Source organism: Schistocerca serialis, chromosome 6 (genome assembly GCF_023864345.2).
Source record: "Schistocerca serialis cubense isolate TAMUIC-IGC-003099 chromosome 6, iqSchSeri2.2, whole genome shotgun sequence".
In the NCBI taxonomy this organism is placed as follows: Eukaryota; Metazoa; Arthropoda; class Insecta; order Orthoptera; family Acrididae; genus Schistocerca; species Schistocerca serialis.
The window spans coordinates 130384061-130404090 of NC_064643.1; the positions used below are offsets into that span (position 1 = coordinate 130384061).

At 43.4% G+C, this 20030-nt stretch overlaps 1 protein-coding gene across 1 annotated transcript in view; it reads right to left on the minus strand.

The window, feature by feature from the left end:
- The window catches only part of LOC126484462 (RNA 3'-terminal phosphate cyclase), an 88503-nt gene that overhangs the window by 11656 nt on the left and 56817 nt on the right, over positions 1 to 20030 (minus strand). Inside the window, exons 6-8 of the mRNA XM_050107988.1 lie at positions 16470 to 16611; positions 3866 to 3990; positions 3583 to 3736 (exon numbers count right to left, since the gene is read on the minus strand). Coding sequence (XP_049963945.1) covers positions 3583 to 3736; positions 3866 to 3990; positions 16470 to 16611 — 421 coding nt within the window. The remainder of the gene's footprint in view (positions 1 to 3582; positions 3737 to 3865; positions 3991 to 16469; positions 16612 to 20030) is intronic.

Here is a 20030-nt window from a genome sequence, read left to right on the forward strand (position 1 = left end):
AGTACTCCAAAAGATGCCACTCTGAACAAGCAGAGATCTTATGTGCAACCGTAAATCAGAAACCGGAATCGGCAAAGTGAACACGGAATGAGTAAGTTCTCCTGTGGCTAAACTGTCAGCCAGTTCATTCCCCAGGATACCCACAAGACTTGGGATCCAGAGAAAGACGGCTGAGCAGGCAACACAATGAAGGTCAGTGGGAAGCTTATGAATAGCAGATACCAAAGAGTGACAAGAATATCATTGGTCAATAGCCTGGAGACTACTCATTGAATCAGTAAATATTAAAACAGTCAAGGGAGGCCCATTTAATAAAGTGGATGGCTCTAGTAACAGCTGTCAGCTCTGCCATGAATACATCACATGGTCCCAGCAGCGAATGGTATTACATAATGTTAGGGGATGTAAAAACATATCTACAAGCACGCTGGGTGTAAAAGTTTTAAGGTTGAAGGAGCTGTCAAGCCATAAATCTGGCAATCATAGTCCAGACTGGATAAAACCTGGGTCCAATAAATCACAAAAACTGTCAATATACAATGCAGGGGCGATCAGTGGCCCAACAGAGGTCACTAGACCATTAGTAGCGATGAGGAAGCGAGTGACACAACAGAGAGCCCTGCAGGACACCATTCTCTTGGACCCATGGGGAACTAGGTGAAGAGCTGACTCCAAACCGGAACTACCAGTGGGATAAAAACTGATAAATAAAGATCAGTAGGGGACCTCAAAATCCCCAGTCATATAGGCTGAGTAGAATATGAGGACGTTAAGCAGTATCATATGCCTCATGCAGGTCAAAGTGGCAAAGTGCTGGCATTTAGAATAAGACTGTCAGATTGCTGCTTCCAACCTAAGCAGGTGGTCAGTTGTGGATCACCCCTCCTTAAAACCACAGTTGAGGCCCCAAGATTCAAGAACTCTGTATAATCTGCGGGCAACCATCTTTTCAAACAGCTTACAGAGTACGTTGGTCAGGCTAATCAGCTGACAACTATCTACATGTGCTTGGTTCTTGTCTGCCATAAGTATTGGGGCAAATATGCTGTCTCACCATTGCAAGGGAAAGGCACCTTAGAGCCAAAGACAGTAGAACAGCCTGATGCCTTTGGGGAACATTCAGGTGTTGGCTCATTTGACTGAACTGAATCCAGGCCTGGGACCATGTTATTTGGTGAGGCAAGAGTCTCAAATGCTTCCAGTCAGTGAAGGGTTCATTACAGGATTCAGTTTGGTGGAGAAAGAAAGGTAAGGGGATGTCTTCAACTTGTCACTTCTGCAGTAGAAAGGGAGCCTGGTAGGAAGAGAGTGCTGCTGCTGCTGCTGCCACAAGATGGGTCACAAGGTGTTCTGCAAGAACCACTGAATTGGTAGATTAGGGGAAAGAGATCATTTGATTGATAGCTGAAAAGGCACCATGCACAGCACCGAAGTGGGTAGGCGATATATCACTTAAAAGAGGCACATGTCATGGTCTGTGAGAAGCTTGTCAATTAAAAAGCCGTAACTTCAGCACATGGGGTGGTGTGCATTAAAGTCCCCAAGCAGGAGAAAGGGTGGGGTGAGAGGCTGGATTAATGTGGTCAAATCGACATAACTTTAGCAAGGTACGAAGGGGAATCCATTTTGCCGACATCATCTGTATCAACCAAAGTACAGAACCCTCCAGATGCCCTTTCAGGACCAGCACAGTTCCGAAAGAATGCATGATAACCGCTGAGTATTGGAGAATGGCCATGTGTAAAGTGTGTTGCTTGGAGGGAAATGCAAATTGCAGAAGAATCACCCTAGTATTACCCACTCCAAATATGGACTCTCCCCACGAGTGCCACCTAACCACAGCAGCCTGACCAGTACAACAATGAAACATTGCCAGGATTCCCCATACCCCAGTCATGATGGGCACATAATCCTTGACTTATATGGGTAGTTCCCAGTTCAAGCACCAACAGTGCAATCCCAGTGTGGTCAAGGAGCTACCCCCATGCAGATACTTGACCCGCTCCCCATCCCTAACAGAATGGTACCAAGCTGGGTTTTGGGCATAGTACCTTTAAATGAAAAGAAGGGTACTACGAAAGAAAGGCACAAAAAGGTGGAATATATGATGAAATGGGTGACCCTCCCTGCACAATCTGCACTTATGGAAAATTATTTTGAAAATGAATGGCAAGTCAGTCCCAACGAGGTGACCACATAATTAATGAAAAGTTGTAGAACATTGGCAGGATACAAAACTAGTGTTTAAAATCACAATTCAGAACCAGCATGAAAACCATCCAATGGAAAGGTCAAGAGGAAAAAGAATAGTAGGATACACTTGCAGCTCAGAAAGGGAATTAGTGCAGCTGCAAGGGCTGGTACTCACAAAGAGAGATGTGGGGCACCCGGGAGGGGGAGGACACCCTCTGCACAGCACTTTATGTGAGCATGACAACCAACAAGTTGTTCACCCAAATGAGTGGCCATCACCTAACTATGCCAAAGAACGTAATTGACCACCAAGTGGCAGAACATGATGCTGGGCACAATTTGCTCAATTTCAATAGCTGCTTCACACAACCTGTGCCATCTGACTCCTTTGCTGAAAACCTACTTCTCTGAATTATGTAGTGGCAAATTATCCTTGCAAGAAATCCTTTTCATCTCATAATCATTTTGGCAGTCTCCACTAGACTTTCCCAAACCCACTTAAAGCCTTACCCAAGACCCTAACTTCACTGATGTTGCATTGTCAACCCCTCTCTGCAGTTTCTGTTCCATGTTCCACTGCCCCCCACCCACTTCCCAAATCCACATTACTGTCCATTGCACCCAACTGCCACAGTGCCACATTCCTGTCCCATGCACCTGCCATCTGTTCTATCCTGCTACCATTCTTCCTCAACCCTCCTCACGTTTTCCCCCCTTTGCCTGCTTCACCGTACTCCACCCCTCACCACAGTCAAAACCCAGTTAAGCTGCAGTACTGGCAGTTAGATCAGGAGAGAGAGATTCATCTGAAAGCTTAGCAAAATTCTCAGTCTTGTTTATGTGCCTATTGAAAACTATCCCTCAACTATATGGTGAATCATTACTTTTACTCCTTTCATTATTTTTCATCAACACACACACACACACACACACACACACACACACACACACACACACACAAAATCAACTACCTTATGTCATGCCTTGAAATGAGACTGACTACACAAATATGCTCAATATTCCAAAATAAAATCCCACCAGCCTCTATGATGTTACCTGTTATGACCTGCCCTACAATACTCCTAGTCACCTGTCATATCATTTAACACATTTACACTCTTATTCTCATGCCACAGCATGACAGTCCTCTACAACTAAGTTCAGTCAAGTGTTTCACATTGAAGTGATTTTACACTGCCTTAAATGTGTATTAAAAATTATGAACAGAGCAAATGACACTCAGATATAAGTCAAGAGACACAAACTAAGTGCAGAAACAGTTGAAACTGACACTGCTTCAAACTATTTCCACAGACTTTTTATGTACTAATCGATGGTCCAGATACATTACAGTGTCAAAATATGGAGTTAAATTTACTTTCAATTTACCTGATCTTGTGCATGGGGATCAACACAGGCACCAGTTTCAACAGTGCTTATGAGGTCATCTGCTGCTTGTTTCCCTACTTGTTCCGGCCGCACATCTCTCTTTCCCAAGCCTGATGCTCCCAAAATGCAACCTGTAGTCGTTTCTGCAACTATGCTGTACAGAGAGGGGTAAGACTGAGCATAAATGAAGGCACAGTAGTATATAAATTTAAGTCATTTGCTAGCTTAGTAATTTAATATATTCACATAACATTATGAAAATTTAAGAACACCAGATACATACTTGATCCCTGAACCATTTCCAACTGCATCTTCTTCCCTCTCTTTATAAGCCTCAATGTTTATTTCCACTCCTTTGAATGCACGCTGCAAGGCAACTGTTGCACTGTCTGCCATCACACTGGCCAACTGCAAGGAAATAAAAGGACGTTACTCAAACACATTTCAAAACTGTCCCAAAAATGTCCAAAAAATATAAAAACCTAACTATTTTTTTAAATAAAAATTGCACAAAGGAGCTATCCAACACGTTAAATAGCTAAGGTCTCTGTAATACAGGAAAAGTTTAGCCAAAGTATTCATGCAGAGAGAGGAGGTTTGACCCACCTCTCTCTCTCTCTCTCTCTCTCTCTCTCTCTCTCTCTCTCTCTCTCTCTCTATTCAGCCAAAGTATTCATGGGAAAATTTTCTACAACATTCTCACAGAAAAGAAATCTTTATTCCACATTATGAGAAAGTAGAGTTATCAGTAGAGCCTGGATTTAAGAATTAACATATTCTGTTCCTTCAGACTTAGTTATAAGAAAAAAGAGAATGTCAACCTGTTACACTGAAAGGACCTTATTTCAAGAGTTAATTATATATTCTGTGGTACTCATAATATGTATTTCACACTATACTATATAATTTACATATTTTAATATTACTGCATAATTATTATACATTTTTATAAATCCCATACATTTTCCTTAAATATCAAGAAAGGAAAAAAAAAAGATGAAGTTTTGTTACTGCGTTTCTCATACTGTTACCAGTCCCATTACAATCAAAGCTAAATTGCACAAGTTTGATACCAACGACGATGACTCATTTTAAATGCTGTCCTTTCTTGTTCTCAAGTGCATCAAAATGATTAGTAGTCAGTCACATTTAAGTTAATCATGGCCACGTATGCCTCTTCATTGCCACGAAAGCTGCAAACATGGATTTATATTGATAGTGTTTTAACCACTGATGGTAAAATAGTTCTCTGCCAAATTTGTGATAAACATACAGGGTGTATGATGAAATCTTAAACTGAAAAACATTTACGAAGCAATCTACATATTATGAATAAACAAATGATTGCTTCAGAGAAATAGGTTCCATTTACACAGCTGCAGGAACAACCTGCATAATCTAACAATGAATGTTGCAAATAATTGTGTTTGGCACTGGTTCCAGGGAACATACCTTGGAACAAACTACGGGTACTGGAATTTAAACATTTCTTAAAGAAATACTGCAACAGTAACATCGCAAACGGGCAGAATATCAGAAAGAATTACCTGCATTCTTGCTATGTTGATTCATTCGAAAAAAATCAGGGCTGACAGATGCAGTAGGCTGTTTCACTGCTAATCTGTTTTTATGGTTTTAGGGTGCAAAACTGCTACGGTCATTAGCGCCCGGTCTGTGACTTAGGAAAAGCTAAAAAACGAAACTGGAAACCAGCAGCAATGGGAACAAAACTCAAAAAATTAGAGAAACTAAAAACAGAAGGAAAGCTTTAAAAAACAACTATAGAAGGGGGTTGGTTGTCCCCAAAAAGAGCTTCAAATGACTGACGTCATCTCACTGGCACTAATAAACTCGAGAATGTGATCGGCTGAGCGCGTGTGATCTGCTACAGTGGAAGATATATCAGGCGACAGCTGTAGACGGGCGTGTAACAGAGTAAAATAGGGGCACTCAAGTAAAAGGTGTCTTACCGTCCACAGCTGAGAGCAGTGGGGACAGAGTGGGGGGCGGATCGCCACTTAAAAGATGTCGATAGCTAAAAACACAGTGCCCTATCTGGAGTCTAGTTAAAATTATCTCCTCCCGACAACGCGTTTGAGAGGAAGAGGTCCAAGCACAGGGAAGAGCTTTCACGTCCTGCAATTTATTATTGGGAAGTGTCGACCAATGTGCGTGCCATAAAAAAGCAACACGACGACATAAAACACTCCATAGATCAGCGAAAGGAATCATGCGAATAGCTGGCCAAAGAAGAGAGACTGCTGCCTTGGCCGCTATATCGGCCGCCTCATTTTCACAGATACCAACGTGTCCTGGGATCCACAGGAACGCCACAGAGACGCCCCCCAAGTGGAGCAAGTGGAGGCAGTCCTGAATCCGATGGACCAGAGGGTGGACAGGTTAGAGAGCTTGGAGACTGAGGAGAGAGCTGAGAGACTCTGAACAGATAACATACTGTATCCGCTGATGGCGACGGATGTATTGGACAGCCTGGAGAACAGCGTAAAGCTCCGCAGTATAAACCGAACACCGGTCGGGAAGCCAAAATCGATTTGGGGTGTCGCCAACAATATAGGCACTCCCTACACCTAACGATGTTTTCGAGCCATCAGTGTAAATAAAGGTGACTTCCTTCATTTGTGCACATAGAGCAGCAAATGCCCGACAATAAACAAGTGAAGGGGTACCATCCTTGGGAAATTGACAAAAGTCACAGAGCAGGCAGGTCCGGGGATGGAGCCAAGGCGGTGCTGTACCCCAAGTTGTCAAGAAGGTTTTAGGAAAGCGGAAGGAAAGAGAATGGAGCTGTTGACGGAAGCGGACTCCCGGTGGTAGTAGGGAGGAAGGGCGGCCTGCATACCCTAAATCCAAGGAGGCGTCGAAAAAAATGTCATGGGCCGGATTAGCAGGCATGGAAGACAGATGGCTAGCGTAATGACTCAGAAGGACTGCTCACCGATTGGACAGCGGAGGTTCAGCAGTCTCAGCATAAAGGCTTTCCACAGGGCTGGTGTAGAAAGCTCCAGACACTAAACGTAATCCACGGTGGTGGATAGAGTCGAGACGACGAAGAATAGACGGCCGAGCAGAGGAGTAAACTAGGCTTCCATAGTCCAATTTCGATCGCACTAAGGCACGATAGAGGCGGAGGAGGACCACTCGGTCCGCTCCCCAGGAGGTGCCATTCAGGACACGGAGGGTGTTGAGGGATCACAGACAGCGAGCCGAAAGATAGGAAACGTGGGAGGACCAGCACAGTTTTCTGTCAAACATAAGACCCAAGAATTTAGCAATGTCCAAAAACGGAAGGTTGACAGGTCCTAGATGTAAGGAAGAAACTCCATATGAAGCCAAAAACGGTCTTACTGGGAGAAAAGCGGAAGCCAGTTTTTGATGCTCCAAGAGTGGAGGCAATCGAGACATCCTTGAAGACGTCGTTCAAGAAGGGTGGTCCGTTGAGAGCTGTAGTAGATCGCTAAATCGTCCACAAAGAGGGAGCCCGAGACATCAGGAAGGAGACAATCCATAATGGGATTTATGGCAATGGCAAACAGTACAACACTTAGCACAGAGCCCTGGCGAACCCCGTTTTCTTGGGACAAGGTACGGGAGAGAGTAGTGTTCACCCGCACTTTAAATGTGCATTCTACCATAAATTCGCGAAGAAAAAGGGGCAGCCGACCTCGAAAGCCCCAAGAGAACAGTATGTGGAGGATGCCAGTCCTCCAACAGGTATCGTATGCTCTCTCCAGATCAAAAAATATTGCTACCGTTTGGAGTTTCCGGAGAAATTGTTCATGATATAAGTGGAGAGGGCAACAAGATGGTCAATTGCAGAACGATGCTTTCGGAAACCGCATTGGGCAGGTGTTAAAAGACTGCGGGACTCCAGCCACCAAGCTAAACGGCAATTCACCATATGCTCCAAAACCTTACATACACTACTCGTGAGAGAAATGGGGCGACAGCTAGAGGGGAGATGTTTGTCCTTTCCAGGTTTCGGAACAGGAACGACGACAGCTTCCCGCCACCGTCTGGGAAAAGTATTGTCAGTCCAAATTTGATTATAAAGGCAAAGGAGGTAACACAGACTATGGTATGGTAAATGCAGCAACATTTGGATGTGGATACCATCTGGTCCCGGGGCGGAATAGCGAGAAGAAGAGAATGCATGTTGGAGTTCCCGCATGGAGAAAACAAGTGTTGTAGCTTTCACAATTTTGAGAGGAGAAGGCAAGAGGTTGCATTTCCGCAGCGCGTTTCTTTGGGAGAAACGCTGGCGGGTAATTTGAAGAGCTCGAAATCTCAGCAAAGTGTTTACCCAATGAGTTAGAAATTGCGACGGGGTCCACTAATGTATGATGCTCGACAGTGAGCCCAGAGACCGGGGAGAAACTAGGCGCGCCAGATAACCGTCGAATCCGACTCCAAACTTCCGAGGAGGGAGTGAAGGTGTTAAATGACCTAGTAAAGAAGTCCCAGCTCGCCTTCTTGCTATCGCGGATTACGCGGCGGCATCACGCACGGAACTGCTTGTAGCGGATACAGTTGGCCAAAGTAGGATGGTGTCTGAAAATGCGAAGAGCACGCCGCCACTCACGTATTGCGTCACGGCTTGCCTCATTCCACCAAGGAACTGGGGGGCGCTGGGGCAATTCTGAGGTGCGAGGTATTGAACGTTTCGCAGCTGAAAGAATAACATCTGTTATGTGAGTGACCTCATTGTCGACGTTAGGAAAGTGACTGTTATCAAATGTCGCTAGAGACGAAAAAAGTGTCCAATCGGCTTGGGCAAACTTCCAGTGTCACGGACGCATATATGGCAGGTGTGCCTGCAATCTAAGGACACATGGTAAGTGGTCACTCGAGTGTGTATCAGCAAGGGCGAACCATTCGAAGTGCCGAGCTAGCAGAACAGTACCGACCGAAAGGTCCAAATGAGAGAAATTTGTCGTGGAGGCAGACAAAAATGTAGGGTCCCCAGTGTTGAGGCAAACAAGATGCGCTTGGTGGAAAACGTCTATCAATAGTGAGCCATGAGGACAAGGATGTGGAGATCCCCAAAGCAGATGGTGGGCATTGAAGTCCCCAACCAGAAAATAGGGGGGTGGAAGCTGACCAAGAAGATGAAGGAGATCAGTTCGTGCCATTGGTGTGGACGATGGAATGTATTCAGTACAAAGAGAGAAGGTGTATCCAGAAAGGGAAAGACGGACAGCGACAGCTTGGAAGGAAGTGTTTAAGGGCATTGGGTGATAACGGAGAGTATCATGGAGAAGAATCATGAGTCCTCCATGTGCTGGAGTGCCTTCAACAGAGGGGAGATCAAATCAGACTGACTGAAAATGGGGGAAAACAAAGCGGTTGTGGGGACGCAGCTTTGTTTCCTGCAGACAGTCGAATGCCACATATATTCCAATGGATAATGGACATAGGGTGGAGAGAAAATGGAAGAATGTGACCAAGGTTGCCCTCAACTCAACGACAGCTCAGAGCTTGCGACTGACAGCGTGGAACGGCAGTCAGCCGAAGGCAGAAGATCCTGATCCATAGGTTGTTCAGGAGCAGCTCCTGCCACCAGCGATCGGCCGGTTGATCGGCCGCCAGCAGTGCGCCTCGGCGACACAGAAGACAGCCGAGGGCGGCTACTGCCAAGTGGTGCTGTAGATGAGACACGCCGTGGTGGAGAAGGAGAGGAACCGGGCTTCTTATTGGCCTTCTTGGAAACAGGATGTTTGGATGAAGGAGGAACTGATGGTTGTGAATTTGGGGTACGTAAAAAATCTTCACGTGTAGGCTCTTTTTTGGAAGTCCAGGTGTCTGACTTTTGGGCTCGAGATTTAGCAGAATCCGATGAAGGGTAAGTCTTAGAGTGCGCAGGCGAAAGTGGGGAGGTTGAACTGGTGATCTTTGCGCTGGCCGATCTGACAACTGTGGCACTAAAGGTGAGATCACAAGTCTGTGTGGCCGCCTCCTTTGTTGGCCGAGGAGAGGCAAGGACAGTGCTGAATTTACCAGTCTGAGGCACAGTGCGCTTTCGACTGGCGAATAATTTTCGAGCAGCAAAGGTCGACACCTTTTCCTTCACTCTGATTTCCTGAATGAGCTTTTCGTCTTTAAAAATGGGGCAATCTCGAGAGGAAGCAGCGTGGTCACCCATACAGTTGATGCAACGAGGGGATGGAGGTGGACAAGCACCCTCATGGGCGTCCTTGCCACACGTAACACATTTGGCCGGATTGGCACAGGACTGGCTGGTATGATTGAACCGCTGACACCGATAGCAACGCGTAGGGTTTGGGATGTATGGGCGAACGGAAATTATCTCATAGCCCGCTTTGATGTTCGATGGGAGTTGAACTCTGTCAAATGTCAAGAAGACAGTACGGGTTGGAACGATGTTTGTGTCAACCCTTTTCATGACTATGAACAGCCGTTACGCCCTGTTCAGACAGGTAGTGTTGAATTTCCTCGTCGGACAATCCGTCGAGGGAGCGTGTATAAACGACCCCACGTGAGGAATTTAAAGTGCGGTGCGCTTCCACCCGGACAGGGAAGGTGTGTAGCAGTGAAGTACGCAGTAATTTTTGTGCCTGGAGGGCACTGACTGTTTCTAACAACAAGGTGCCATTTTGTAATCTGGAAGAAGACTTTACAGGACCTGCAATTGCATCAACACCTTTCTGAATAATCTACATCTACATCTACATCCATACTCCGCAAGCCACCTGACGGTGTGTGGCGGAGGGTACCTTGAGTACCTCTATCGGTTCTCCCTTCTATTCCAGTCTCGTATTGTTCGTGGAAAGAAGGATTGTCAGTATGCCTCTGTGTGGGCTCTAATCTCTCTGATTTTATCCTCATGGTCTCTTCGCGAGATATACGTAGGAGGGAGCAATATACTTCTTGACTCTTCGGTGAAGGTATGTTCTCGAAACTTTGACAAAAGCCCGTACCGAGCTACTGAGCGTCTCTCCTGCAGAGTCTTCCACTGGAGTTTATCTATCATCTCCGTAACGCTTTCGCGATTACTAAATGATCCTGTAACGAAGCGCGCTGCTCTCCGTTGGATCTTCTCTATATCTTCTATCAACCCTATCTGGTACGGATCCCACACTGCTGAGCAGTATTCAAGCAGTGGGCGAACAAGTGTACTGTAACCTACTTCCTTTGTTTTCGGATTGCATTTCCTTAGGATTCTTCCAATGAATCTCAGTCTGGCATCTGCTTTACCGACGTCAACATTATATGATCATTCCATTTTAAATCACTCCTAATGCGTACTCCCAGATAATTTATGGTATTAACTGCTTCCAGTTGCTGACCTGCTATTTTGTAGCTAAATGATAAAGGATCTATCTTTCTATGTATTCACAGCACATTACACTTGTCTACATTGAGATTCAATTCCCACTCCCTGCACCATGCGTCAATTCGCTGCAGATCCTCCTGCATTTCAGTACAATTTTCCATTGTTACAACCTCTCGATACACCACAGCATCATCCGCAAAAAGCCTCAGTGAACTTCCGATGTCATCCACATGGTCATTTATGTATATTGTCAATAGCAACGATCCTATGACACTCCCCTGCGGCACACCTGAAATCACTCTTACTTCGGAAGACTTCTCTCCATTGAGAATGACATGCTGCGTCCTGTTATCTAGGAACTCCTCAATCCAATCACACAATTGGTCTGATAGTCCATATGCTCTTACTTTGTTCATTAAACGACTGTGGGGAACTGTATCGAACGCCTTGCGGAAGTCAAGAAACACGGCATCTAACTGTGAACCCGTGTCTATGGCCCTCTGAGTCTCGTGGACGAATAGCGCGAGCTGGGTTTCACATGACCGTCTTTTTCAAAACCCATGCTGATTCCTACAGAGTAGATTTCTTTTCTCCAGAAAAGTCATTATACTCGAACACAATACGTGTTCCAAAATTCTACAACAATAATGAAAGGGTTGACCGTGGAGAAGTCATGACCTTCGTCAGACCGAGAAACAACAAGGAACTGTGGTAACAATAGAAGAACTGTCTGTGGCGGAGACTCATTGAACTTACGTTTGTGAGCAGACATAGTAGAAGATGAGGAAACCATTGCGGAAGTATCCCCCATGGTTACCAGCGTCTCCGATGGCGCGCTCCTCCCTTGTGGGGCCCCTCTCTGAGGGCACTCCCGCCTTAGGTGATTGTTCACACCTCAGGTCACACCACCCGAGAAACGGACGGAGGGACCAATCGGCACTTTCGGAAGGTACCAGCTCGGGTAATCACCCCTCCCTGGGCCTGGCCGTTACCAGGGGGTACGTACGTGTCCTACCTGTCTACCCGGGGCGGGGAATTACGCGTTACCCCGTCACCGGCTACGCATGGAAATGCATGGGTTGGCCTTCAGACACGCACAGGGAGGAAAAAAGAGAAAGGAAAAAACAAAGAAGGGGAAAGGAAAGAAGAGAGGTCTAAAACGTTGCAGCGGAGAAAGGGTAAAGAGAAGAGGTAAGGAAAAGAGAAGGACAAAGGAAGGACGAAGACTTGCAAGCACAGAAAGCGAAGAATGTGTTACATTTTCGAGCATCCGTCTCCAGACGTAGGCACAAAACATACTCCCAGAGGGGGAGAAAGGGAAGGAAAGAGGCGGAGGTGTTGGGGGGGGGGGAGGGAGGGGGGGTTGCGAATATGGGGGATGGGGAAGGACGCACAATAGAAAGGTATGCAGCCCGGAAAGGAAGGAGGGCCACATTAGCTCGGGGTCCCGTGCTCGCTACGCACGAATCCACAAAAGAGTTGTCGACCCCCTGGGGGGGTAATTTATTTGTGTTCATTTGGACTCTTTATGAGGCTGCACCTAAACCCAATTTAATTTATTGTACACCTCTGGAGGCAACATACAGGTCAACAGTTGCTAGATTCATTAATGATGAACTGAAGGTACTATGACCAGATGGTGTAAAAAAGAAGACCATCCTACTGATGTACACAGATGAAGCTCCATACATGTTGAAAGCAGGGAAATCACTTAGTGTATTGTATCAAACCTTAGTGCATATTAGACGTACAGCTCAATAAGTGGCAGAGACAGTTAGGCAGCAATTCTCATACACTGATATACGCAAGAAAGGTGGTTTCCTTTAAATGTCCTTACACCACAAACAATGACTAACTGATGTACTTCTGCTTCTAGAGCCAGTGACAACCAGGTGGTCAACATGGATACAAGCTGTGATTTTTTACAGTAAACACTTTGAAGCTTTGAAGTCAGTGTAGGAAAACTTTTCTGCTGATCCTGCAGTCTCTCTGAGTATATCCTTGTCAGCATTCAACAGTTCTAAAGTGCTCAGTTCAGTTTCATACATTCCAAGTCACTTCAGCTGGCTTCCCAACAGTATCAAAAAACTAGACACTTCAAGTACGCCTCTCCAAGAGGCTGTGGGAATGGTGGAAAATGCAGTTCAGAAAGCCAGTGTTGTATCAGGTGAAGTAGGTGGTGTAGTTTCCAGTAAACCGCAGTCTGTGTTCAACAAGGGCCCTGGATTCTCAAAATTTCATTATTTTATCTAGCTTATTTAGTGGTGTTATTTTAGAACACCTTGAAAATACTGTTTGTACCACAGTCCCTCTGTATAATTACGCACCATTGACTTATCAATTTGAGCATTCTTTCTCTATTTATGAAAACATACTGTCAGACAGAAGACTGTGCATGGCTACAAAACATTTGGAAAATTATATTATAATTAACTGAGCATCCTGTTCCTTTGTGGCTTAAAAAAACTTGAATAGGAACACTTTTACATAAATAGGAACTAACTACCTGTTAACTTATATTTTCTAACAAAAAAATTAAATTTTGTACTTTACATATAATTGCTTCATTACATATTTATGGACATACAGACACAAATTTTGTTTACATATTATGTACACATTTCTTAATTTGATATTACATAAAATCTGGGCTCTAGTTATCAGCAATGTCATTACAAAATTGTGACTGACTGCTTTCATATTCCAGGGCATTTCATCCCATCGGCTTGTGCCTCACAATGAGAATTTGGTGCATTACACATGCTGTGATCTTTCTCAATTTAAAATAAATAAAGGTCAAGTTTACCCACCAGTTGAGAATTTCAAGACTTACCGATACAGTTTCACTTATGGTTGTATACACAGATGAGCCTGAAGTACAAATAACTTTTTTCCCAAGAAAAAACTCCTCCAAAATGTTAATTTTGGCCGATTTTAACTACTTAGCTACTTCAGTGTTTCTACAATCATTTCTGAAACACCTGAAGGATGCATCTTTACACATACTAAGTTTTTTAAGATGAAGTGATGTGTTCATGATCTCTGAGGCAGTTCCACGTTTTAAAAATTTGATAACTAGTGAAGTGAGCAAAGAAGCCTCAAATGATATAAACTGATTAATGATGATTCAATTTATCGACATCATCAGTTTTAATTATAGCTGGTCTAGGTTTTGTGCGCATGTACAAGGAAGATGACTGCCTTGCCAGAAGGGAGCACAATGGAAGCTTAACTCTGTGGCCCTCAGGCTGTTCAATAAAACTATTGCTTCAACATCTTGAGTGACAGCTTCTGAATGAAGCAAAACAAGAAAGTAAAAAAGAGGTATTGGTTATTCTTTCTTGACAATAGTCCTGGGAATATTGTCTGTCAGGGTGCACCAAATAATTAGGCATGTTGACAATAACTGCACCACCCAAATTTGATGAGACCTAGGAACAACTAAAATGTGTTAAAAGCTTCTTTGTTCAGTTAAAAAAAAGGCTAACTAATTCATTCTCCCAGCCACTCCAAACAGTATCAGGTATTCATGAGAAACAGGCCATATTCTGTTTTATCCATAATTCACCTCATTAATTTAGAGCAGGTCACAAAAAATAAGTCACAAATCGTTCTCTCAAAATCACAGTATCAATTCAAACAACACTCATTCCTCTTCCTTAAACTATTCATTCATGCCCACCCACCTATCTCTTTTCCGTAACAAAATAACCAATACATATCCCTTCTGAGTGACTTACTATTCCTCCAAGGTACGCGATAGGTGTTGTCTCTTCCTTCTGATCTATAAGCAGTAATGAAATTGGCAAGAAATATCTCAGGTTTAAGAACAGACTGCCTTTCTGTTGCTGGAGAAGCAAAATCCAATGGCAATGGAGAACAGTTGGGGACTGCAGACAACTCTCTCTCTCTCTCTCTCTCTCTCTCTCTCTCTCTCTCTCTCTCTCTCTCTCTCTCTCTCTCTCTCTCTGTGTGTGTGTGTGTGTGTGTGTGTGTGTGTGTGTGTGTGTGTGTGTGTGTGTGTAATAAGTGTACACAGACCATGTTGTTACGAGAAAAGACTTATATGGTGATTTACTTATTCTATTGCCTTCCAAACAGCATCAGCCAAATAAGGAGCATTAATGTCTTACAGCACACAGTCAGAAATACAGGACAAAAATTCATTCTATTTCTTAAATGAACTTTCTGATTATTGGAATGTAAACCCAAAAGTACAATGAACACGAAAGCAAGAAAACAGAAGTAACCATAATTCAATTTTGATTAATGCTGTACATGCAGGCATATGGAACACAGTGATAACACCAAAGGGCACTGCCATTCAGGCACTTCCCACACCAGGCACCCCTCAGTTTTGATCTGTCACCACCTAGATGACGCTCATAATCTGGAACCAATTCATGCTTCTTTCATGGAACCTCCAAATAGTGCTCTCCATATGTTTATAGTTATGTCAACCACTACACAGGTCACTGATACATAGATTGTACTACTAGAGCACAAATGGACATCAATACATCAGTTGCAGATGAATGGAAATGCACCTCAAACACACTGCCAGCTGCAGTTGCTGACAGTTTCTGTTCCAGTTCGATAGAAACTGTTGCCTACAGTTCCAGCTGACATGCATCAGCAGCCACCATCATCACTGACCACTGCTATTAATGACTGATTATCGAAAATTAAATGCCAAGTGTTTATGTGATATTCAATTCATAGACAGAAGCCAAATGTTAAATACAGCAGTCCAGACTGAACTACTTTAGATTGGATAGTTCTCTTTCAATCTGTTAGGTCAGACTAGCATGTAGGGCTTTAACCACAGAGCCACACACCATAAATCACTAAAAGCTGAGTACTCTGAATAAATTCTTTTATTAAATGTTTCCTTTAGTGTTGCTTGTATTACTTGTTTTAGATATAATGCCCTGTGATGACATCTGTTGCCAGTGCCTTGTACAGCAACAAAGTGCCTGTGGTACAGGCTTCTCTTCCTGCTAACTTGAATGTTGTGGCTGGGATCCGATTCGGTGGTGTTTGGTTTGTGGGGCGCTCAACTGAGTGGTGATAAGTAGAATCCAATCTTTTACACAGTCCAAGTGAGCCATTGTCACGAATGATGACGAAGAAATGAGCATACAACAATAAAAACATATGTGCATGTAAAAGTAGGAATGATCCATTAACTGTAAATAACAACTGTATACACTGTAAAATATCACCTGTTTATTATGCTGTAATCCGTTATATTTATTCATCAAACTGTACAGTACATTATGTAAATGCCAGTGTAAAATCAAAACATTGAAGGCTTATATCTAATTATACACTACATATCCATCAGTATGTCAAATTATTGAACGAATGAATAAATGATTCATTCAACCATGCAAGTAATTTGTTACATCAGAGTAAACATACATATTCACCATATGAACTTATCTAAAAAAAAAACATACCATGTTTTTAACAATGCAATTTTCCTATCATTCCAATTCATAGATACACTAGGGAATTTAGAGCTAATTAAAAAGCATGTGCTCATCAACACAGTGACATTGGAAAAATTTACCTTGATTGGCAATGTTCCTGCTACAAACGCCCAACCCCAAATTCTTAGGATCTTTCCACCATCTACCATTTTGATTGGTTTTAGTTGTCTTACAGGATTCACCCTGATATGCACTTCGCCGCCACCACGTGGGAAGTATCCCCTGTAATGAAAGCAGAGACACGTGAAAAATAGCTTGATATAAGTAACTTAAAAGTTTTGTTGGGGAGGGGGGTATCATTAAGTCCATGTGTGCGTGCCTGCATGCATATGATATTCAGTTTAATGTAGTACTAACAGGGGCAACAAAATGTTAAGGATAAGCAATACTCCAGAGTGACTGAGCAGTGCCACTGCCTAGTAATCTTATGTAGATAGTGAGGCTCTGGTGCACAAGATACTTGGCACACTGTGAATGGAAGTGCCATACGACGTTAAAGCATGCTTTTTAATCCCAAAGCACAGCAGAATGCAGCAGATAATATTGTGTAAGAGATTGTTCCGTTTAAGTATCTTCCATGTTGCCCCCACTGCACTGTCGAATTAAATGAAGTGTCATACAGTTTCACAAACTCACACCTGAATTCGATGTTTCAACCCAACCTAGACCTCCAGCATCACAGGAGGTCAGTCTGTCACTACAACTCGCATTTCAGAAACTAATACAGCCACAAAGAAAGTACTGTCAGTGATCTGTTATTTTTCTGTGTGTGCACTTATGATGTCTTATGCCAAATCACGTTACAGGGTGAAGTCGACATCCAGGTTTGGTAGGTTCAGTTGAGAAGTGTTTTCTGTTTGCTTTTTAAGAAATGACTATGTTTCGTCCTTTGCTCTTAAGGGCTTGCAAGTTGCCAAGCTTATTCAAAATTGGCAAGAATAAATAACAGTTAACAACATGCACTGAAGGACACACGTGAGCTGGTTTGCATGATGTTTATTCCAAAAGACTACCACAACAAAATATAATAAATTCACGTTTTGGAATTAAGAGGGGACCTCACTCATGGCTGAGTCTCCTATAGAGCAAAGCAGTTCACAGGTTGCAGTATTTGGTGCAGTAACACCTGGTGACTCAAACAGCAAATGGGAGAAGTCACTACAGGGTATCGTTGGAACAATGTTCTTATGAGTGAAATATGTACACATAAAAAGGGGGAGAATCAGGATAAAGACAGACTTGGCTGTCAGACAAAAGAAACTCCTTTCTGGCCACACTTGGAGGTACAGGGATACTATAGCTACCAGGGATAGAGCGATAATATAAGTCGCCTGGCACTCAGTAAACCTCACTGGAATGAAACACACTTTATCGCACTTATTAATCCATGTGCCAATACCAGAGGGACGAATCGGGTGTCTGGCATCTCACTTCGCAGAACTGCAACAAAAATCCCTCAAGAGAACACAGCTTGAGGTCAGGGTGTGGAAGACAAGTAGAATTTCTCATGTTGTTTGAACTGTGAGGAAATGCAAAAACTGAATACAAGTGTGTAACCTGCTCCTAATGCCAACTCCAGTGAGCCATGGCAATTAGTGAAATGAACCACATGGTGTTGTGCAATGCAAGCTGGTGAGGGTGTGGTCAGAGATGTTACCTCATCAGTATGACAGACTGAGGTGGGGGTGGGTGTGGGTTATGACGTGGCTCCTGGAAAGCATGGCAGTCCAAGATCTACATGTAGCGGAAGTGACCAGCATGGGTGTTGGAGAAACATGGTGACACACTGGACGGTAGGAGCCCCTCTGATCATTGTTTTTTTGTAGGTGTGGAACATCATCTGCTGCCTGTAATAGGATACCCTCCTCTAACATTACCTTTTTTTATAGGAATAACCAATACCATGTGTACTATCGATTTTTGTATACAGAATGAGATTTTCACTCTGCAGCGGAGTGTGCGCTGATATGAAACTTCCTGGCAGATTAAAACTGTGTGCCCGACTGAGACTCGAACTCGGGACCTTTGCCTTTCGCGGGCAAGTGCTCTACCAGGAAGTTTCATATCAGCGCACACTCCGCTGCAGAGTGAAAATCTCATTCTGGAAACATCCCCCAGGCTGTGGCTAAGCCATGTCTCCGCTATATCCTTTCTTTCAGGAGTGCTAGTTCTGCAAGTTTCGCAGGAGAGCTTCTGTAAAGTTTGGAAGGTAGGAGACGAGATACTGGCAGAAGTAAAGCTGTGAGTACCGGGCGTGAGTCGTGCTTCGGTAGCTCAGATGGTAGAGCACTTGCCCGCGAAAGGCAAAGGTCCCGAGTTCGAGTCTCGGTCGGGCACACAGTTTTAATCTGCCAGGAAGTTTCATATCAGCGCACACTCCACTGCTGAGTGAAAATCTCATTCTGGAAACATCCCCCAGGCTGTGCCTAAGCCATGTCTCCGCTATATCCTTTCTTTCAGGAGTGCTAGTTCTGCAAGTTTCGCAGGAGAGCTTCTGTAAAGTTTGGAAGGTAGGAGACGAGATACTGGCAGAAGTAAAGCTGTGAGTACCGGGCGTGAGTCGTGCTTCGGTAGCTCAGATGGTAGAGCCTTGCCCGCGAAAGGCAAAGGTCCCGAGTTCGAGTCTCGGTCGGGCACACAGTTTTAATCTGCCAGGAAGTTTCGATTTTTGTATAGGTGAACTGAATGAACTTCATATGATTTTGTATACGATGTACTATATTTCAGACTAAAATTTATAAAAAGATATTAATTTGTTACAACTGATATGTACAAATGGTTAAAATTACTCTTCTTTTAGAAATATCTGAAATTATGAAATATCTGGCATACTTAAAATTTATATTATTAATTGCACAATCTAATGCTAATTATTAAATTTATTTCTGATTCATTTATAAAATAATGTTATATCTTGGTGATTATTCTTCTTTTGTCAAGAAAGTTTGTAAACTCCTTTGCTTTGTAAACTCTTTGGAATATTGCGAGTATTGCAGAATTTAAGTAGTAGTGGGCGTGTGTCTGATGGAATCAGACGTATTTGTATGATTGACACTAACAATGTAATTTGTGGTGTTACAGAAGCGGAAATTGTAAAGACGGTGTGATATCGAAAAATGTGACAAAAAGTAAAATTCAAGAGCAAAACAGGCAAATCTTGAAACATAATTCAGATCAACAGGAGCCTACAAAATAAAAATTTCAGCCTCGAGAATGTACCCCTAGGTGTGAGAACTACAACCAATAACAAGAGAAAATGAAGTAAAAAGTTTTTTCTTTTGTATATCTTATGCCTCTCAAAGCTTTCAAAACTTTTAGAGACAGAGAAATTCAGTGGTGATATGTGGGAGGGTACGATTACATGCTGTTAGTGGAGGAAACTGGAAGGAGTTGCCACACTCTTGGTATTACCAAGCACTACTCAGTCACTGCTGGAGCACTGGTTCCTCTTCGTGTTTTGTTTTTTGTATTAATACTTACTGTGAAAACACGTATCACACTACACCAATCTGGGTTTGTTCTATTGAATAGGCACATACGAGTGCACTTCCAGAAACATTTTGTTTACAATGAGAATTGACATTCCTTGACGACAGTCACATAAAACCCGTGATGAGCAGAACTTGTTTGGGCTGACTCCA